The sequence below is a fragment of the Lolium rigidum genome, chromosome 2 (genome assembly GCF_022539505.1).
Source record: "Lolium rigidum isolate FL_2022 chromosome 2, APGP_CSIRO_Lrig_0.1, whole genome shotgun sequence".
NCBI classification, from domain to species: Eukaryota; Viridiplantae; Streptophyta; class Magnoliopsida; order Poales; family Poaceae; genus Lolium; species Lolium rigidum.
The window spans coordinates 7921295-7927449 of NC_061509.1; the positions used below are offsets into that span (position 1 = coordinate 7921295).

The following is a 6155-nucleotide window of genomic DNA, read 5'->3' on the forward strand; positions in this document are numbered from 1 at the left end:
ACCAGCAGCAAGGTAATTAAATTTCCTATCAACAATGGAACCTTATTTTATTTTTTGAAGGGAACCTCTAAACTAACAGCCATATTAATTTCTCTTACATTGTGGAATACATCAAAGAAAATCCTCTCGCATTCATAAATCATGATGGTTTTGTTTTAAAGATGCTTCTTTTCCTTTTTTTTTCTCGAACACACATCTAAATGTGTGTCACTTTGTACTGGAAGAAAATATCAATAAGTTGCAAGTATACAACACCACAAGCCCAGAACCAGTTTACAAAAAATGAAAACTGCCAGCCAGGGCCAGGCCGGAGAAATTTGAGGCCATGTGCGAAATTCTAAATGGGGCATATCTCATTAAAAAAAGCTAATAGAAATTGTAGTGTATATTATCTTAGACGGGCATTTAAATTAAGAACTATTTGCGCCTGTAGATTCTAAATTTGTGATAAAATCGGCCTAAAATTGTTTTAAGAGGAAACATACTGTATAGCTTAAAAACCAATCGGACCGGTGGTCCAACATAAAAAACCTACATCTAATGGTTTTCTATTTAAGTTTTAACACTAGGAAAATACTTTCAGAATCCCAAAAACTTAGCATGCAAAGCTATCCCAATATGTATATGTGCATAGATAAGCACATCATAAGAAGTATCCCAAGAGAGGAATATGTTGACACTATATCAAACTTACCTAACAATCTATAAATTACATCGTAGTGATATTGTTACTATTTAATTTGAATATGAGAAATCATTATATCTTAGTGCAGCTTTCTTACATATTTAAGACTTGGAACTAAAAATTTATTTGATAGTATGTACATACAAAACAGCTTACTCATCAGGCATAGCTATCAGAGTCGATCCTGCTACCTCCAATTATTCGTACATGCTAGTGCTCCATTACCAGTTGGGCTTAAACGTTTTAATCATTTTGAATTGAAGTATGGTTATAATGCAAAATCAGAAAATATGGTCCCCAAAATTTTGGGGCCCTGTGCCACCGCACGGGTCGCACTCCTGTGGGCCTGGGCCTGCTGCCAGCATAACTAACAAAACGGCAAAAGAAAACACCTTATTCGTTGTTTAGTTTAGCGCTTCACAATCAGGCATTGCACTATCTTTTTTTGAAAGTATGCCAAAGTGACATACTGACATACCATATTTTTATAGGATAGAAACACATAATTACAAGATCATCACCCGAACATACAAACAAGTCGGTGATGTACACCTCCAACGCACACATCCCTCTCCTCTTCCTTCCTAAGACTACTCTCGCGATGCCGGTGCACTCCCTCCGGCAAATGCCATAGTCCCAAATACAGTTTATCAAACTCCCAGGCATTGCACATTTGCACTATCAAACACCCTAGCATTGCCAATTTTGCTGCCAGAGAGGAGCTTCTACCCAACCATCAAAGAAAGCACTGTTGGAAGAGTTGGCGGAGTACTTCCCATATTCAGTCTGGCACGAGACCAAGGCGTCCTCGGGCTCTGGGGAAAGCTGAACGCTTCCTGTATTTAGCTCCCTTTGACTATACTGGGGCTTAAGCATCCGGACAGTCCCGCTTTTCCTACTACTTTCTAACGGAGATATGCATTCAAATATTAAACATGAAAATGAGATTTAACAATACATTTCTAGTTCTTTCATGTTTGAGGATGGCTCGTGAGGAGACAAATTCGCAGATTTCTACCAATCTGTTGATAGCATCTGCCAACATGTTATGTAGACTTTGTTTAGAACACTTCTACCTCAGAAACTCGGATAATGAGTAGCATGTTCTACGAGTCATCCCCCAGACCCACACTAGTCAAATAACAGAAGATTTCAACAGCCAAGAGGCCACTAGCGCCAGTACTGGGGTGAGGTTAAGTACTGACAGGACATTGGATCTACTCCATGTCAGTATGAGTAAGGTGCATGATCAGATCCAACCCTTGATTTCTGCAAACAGAAGTGCGGCAACCAAGGCACCCCCTAGATGAGCAGAACCTGACACACGACTCTTGCCCTACAGAATGAACAGGCATCAATTAGTTGCATTGTAGAGCAGGAAGCATGGAGAATTCATGGCTCACAACATGATTTTTTTATAGAAAATATCACAAGATGAATAACAATGGGGTATCATCTTCAATCAATGATGTAGTTTGACATGGCTGGGCTAGTAATGGATGGCAGTGTGAGATGAGACATTGATTTGAAGTTTTTTTTTTCCGATGAAGTAGATGCATTGTAATATAAAGTAAAAGCAATGATTACCAGAAAGGTGCAAAAGATAGAAGAACAAACAGTTAAGACTACAAGCCCAAAATCGATAAATCCCAGGTCGATTAAAGACCAGGAGTTGTATCATTTGGTTGGGAACCACACACGTGCAATTCACAAATTTTCGAGTCCTGAGTAACAATAAATGAAAGTAGCAACGACATAATCAAAACTCATGGCCAATGGATATACGCAACAATGGCATCAATAACATTCACTTATTACTAGAATTGTTTGGTACCTAGCTTTAACAGAACATAACTAAATGCAATAGAGATTAGAGTTAAATTACATGTTCCCTCCAATTTGCTATGTAGTGCATCTCTAGGTTTTCTCAGAAAAAAACAAGGAGCCTTCATGATGTCAATTAAGATTGTCAAATCTCCGTACAAAGGTGCATTTGAAATGGAATGTAGACTTATTTTCCCACTCACAAACCTTGAAACGTGAGGTGTAGTGCAGATAAAGATAGTAAGAATAAATGTTGACCCAAAAATTTAATGAGGCAAAGGTTTGAGAGGCTAGAATGCACTGCATTGTGACAATTCTCAAAAGCCTAAAATGCTCTACATTCTCAAAAGAAAGGAGTACCTTCTTGACCCTCCATAAGTCAGCACCAATCAAACCAGCTCCCTGAAATTAGTAAAGTCAAATAAATCCTGTTCTCACTACCAGGCACCCACATGTTTAACAGATTTATTTAATACAAATAAAAGCTTCTCACCACTAATGCAGCTGGAAGAGGAATGAAGAAGAGCAAGTATATTTTACTCATCGGAAACATAAAAATGTGGAGAAGAATAGTTGCATTAACTGCAGCACTTGCACCCTGAGTGACATGAAAGGATCATATTTAGCGTGTAATAACCAGTATCTTTTGTACAAAATCACCAAAGGTGTCCATTTGGTGTTTTTCATACTATTGTATCACCGTGTCACCTCTGATCACCACATTTACCATCCAAAAAAATTCTTGCTATAGGATAATAAATAATTCGTGGGTTGGGGTAAAATTCACTGTGATATATGATGCATATATAAGACAGGAAATCACTTACGAGCGCAGGAGTGTTCCATCCTCCAAAACCCTGCGATACAAGCATTACATATTAAGCTCATTCCATAAATATAGGTTATTGAATGTACTGTCCAGGATTTGGAATTCAGGTCCCTGATGTATAAACTATTGACGTTGCAAGCATGTTACCTCTTTCCGTGAAGCTAGAAAAATCATTTCTCCCAAGAAGAATGTAGATCCAAAAATTGCGCCTTCTACGTACAACCGTAGAAGATAAGCAGGACCAAATATGTGGGCAATCTGATGCGCAGAGAAGTAAAATAATTCAGCATTTGCAAGAAACAGAGCGTGAGGATGTACTACAGCGACTCCTAGATCATGTATAAGTGCAGGTTCTATAAGATGTTGGTCTGATTGCCAATACAGAAAAGATATATTCGGAAAAATTGTATATTGCAATTCATTTACATCATAGTTTCAAGAGTGTGGCATGCTCTAGTACAAGGGGCTGCTCTCAGGGGAATCGGGAAACCAAAAGTGAACTATCTGTATAATGCCAACAGTTCTCAACTTATCTACGGACTTGCTTATTTATAGATTGGAAGTATATAAATATCTCCTTTTGCACGTTTATTTCCCATTTCAACAAATATATGTCGTCAACAGAGCAGAGCAGAAGAGTGAAAATCTTACGCTTGAACCGAAGAAGTAGAGGCCAAGCATGTTATTGAAGAGGTGCTTAGCATCTATGTGGCTGAAAGCACTTGTGAGGAGTGTGTGCAACCGCAAGCTCTTGAAATTGTCCACCGAAATCTGCCCATCAACAAAAATCATCAGGCTCAGGATACACTGTCTGTACAGCACTTGGGGAAATTAAAGTACTCCGTGTAAGAAGTCCCTTGTGCAACCAAACCACGAACCATGAAATGATTCACCATGAACCTCTGATCAATGTAGCTGTGAGCGCTTGTGAGCAACTTGTGCAGCAGCCCGCCAGTGTACATGTCCAGCCAAATCTGCTCATCAACAAAGATCATCTATCAGCTGATCTTTGGCTTGCTTGGGGAATCAACTCAAAATTTCTTTTGGGTAACCACTGACCACGGAAGGACTGAACCTGAACTTGGGATCTGCCAGGCGCCAGAGCCCGTAGACGACCACATTGGCGCCGGCGAGCATCAACACCACGTCTTCAGCTGGGGTTGTTGTCCAGTGCGCCCTAGCGGATCGAGACGCCAAAACACAAGTTGAGGGACCGAAATGAGGACAACTTTCTCCTCACCGGAATGAAGACGCAGGAAACGAATCCTCACCATGGCGCGCCGACGCCGTGGAGCAACGTCGACGACGAAGAAGCGAACCAGTCCGAGGTCCTGCTTAGTTGCAGAGAGAGCGGCTCGTCGAGGGACCCATCGCTGCGCGCGGTGCCGGTCCGGGCGGCCGCCACGGAGGCACCGGCTCTCGTCGGCAGGATTGAGGCGGTGCTGCGGGGCAGGAGGCTAGGCGACGGGGAGGGGGAGTCCGGCGGGGAGGCGGAGGCGGCAGCGAGGGGGGATGTAGAGTGGAGGAGGCGGCAGTGGGTGGCTCGGCGGAGGGCGGCTTGGTGGTGCGCGACGGCGGGCTGGAGCTGCTGCAGGAGCCTCCGCATGGCCGCCATTCTGCCAAACTTCCACCAGGAAAGTCAGGCGCTTTTCGTGGCCGTCCCCGCCGTCGCCGCCGCTGTGTTAGTTAGAGCACGCGTATGTCAGGCGAGTAGGCTGGGCGTGTTTGGTACCCTGCATCCATTTCGTGCACCCTCTCGCGTTTAAGACGGATCATGGGCGAGGAAAACCAAGTTGTTTGGTGGCCTGCACAGAGTTCTTTTTAGCCCCGTGGAGATTTGGGCTCTGCCCGTTTGGTAGGACGAGTTTTAGGCCTTGTAGCATCCAAGAACGGCGCCAATATTGTTTGGTTGCAATCCAAAATCCACTGTTGGTTACCTCTTACCTTCACTGGTGAGGTTACCAGACACAAGCAAGAACACAATCATAGACGACACAAAACTTAGCATTGATCATAGACGACACAAGTTTACGACACACCATTTTTTCAGACACGATCATAGTTCTGGACACGACAGACATGATCATAGTTCAACACACGACACAAACAGCAACTAGACACGACATGGTACCAGGTTAGCTTTAGACATGATGCTCGAAGACGACACACTTGGTGTCATCGCCACGGTACGGGCACCTTCTCACCACCTCAGTGCAAGTGTGGTCAAAGATGACCACACTGTACTCGAAGGAGGACACCTTCTTGAAGGTGATGAACTGGCCTACCTTGAGGTGATGGGCGATGGCGAAAGCTGTCCACCCCTGGTCAATGAATGCGTCATTGCCTTCTCTCTTCATAGTCATCCTCCAGTTGCATCTAGTGTTGGTGGTGATGATGATGTTGGAAGGAATTTCTCCGAACCACTTGATGAAATCTTGATGGATCATGAGCCAGCCGAAGGTGGGCTTGAAGATGATGCGGAAGAAGTGGTTCGGCCCTACGTCCTCGTGGAAGTGGCCGACGTTAGTCGGCCTTCCACGACGCTTTTTCGCCGATCCCTCGCCGGGAACCTCTGTAGGTGACCCAAGCATGATCTTCTCAGTCTGCCACAAGAACACATGTCGTTAGAGGTGTGCCTTCTCACAAGTAGTTTAGATGAGAACGGACATTGATAACATTAGTAAGTCCTCAAACATTTGCTCATACGGAAGGCATAGGGAGTGGCCACAAACTAAGTCTAGTGTGCAACGACTGTGGCACACATGACTAAGTTTGAGATAGACTTCCATTGTGCCTTTGTTGAATCATTGGACAACG

General features: G+C 43.5%; 1 protein-coding gene across 1 annotated transcript; it reads right to left on the reverse strand.

The window, feature by feature from the left end:
• Positions 1-1602: 1602 nt before the first annotated feature.
• On the reverse strand, positions 1603-4953 carry LOC124689170 (RHOMBOID-like protein 12, mitochondrial). Its single transcript, XM_047222740.1, has 9 exons — positions 4610-4953; positions 4398-4515; positions 4217-4312; positions 3990-4109; positions 3486-3596; positions 3337-3366; positions 3003-3107; positions 2870-2911; positions 1603-2021 (listed from the first exon to the last, which is right to left on the reverse strand). The coding sequence occupies exons 1-9, from the start codon at positions 4951-4953 to the stop codon at positions 1935-1937; spliced, it is 1053 nt and encodes a 350-aa protein (XP_047078696.1). The 3' UTR covers positions 1603-1934.
• Positions 4954-6155: the final 1202 nt, after the last annotated feature.

Coding starts and splice junctions, on each gene's coding strand:
- LOC124689170 (XM_047222740.1), bottom strand. CDS start 4,953: ATGGCGGCCATGCGGAGGCTCCTGCAGCAGCTCCAGCCCGCCGTCGCG. Junction 4,313..4,397: donor TCAGGTTCAGTCCTTCCGTG/GTCAGTGGTTAC, acceptor GTTGATGAGCAG/ATTTGGCTGGACATGTACAC. Junction 3,597..3,989: donor TCTACTTCTTCGGTTCAAGC/GTAAGATTTTCA, acceptor TCTGCGCATCAG/ATTGCCCACATATTTGGTCC.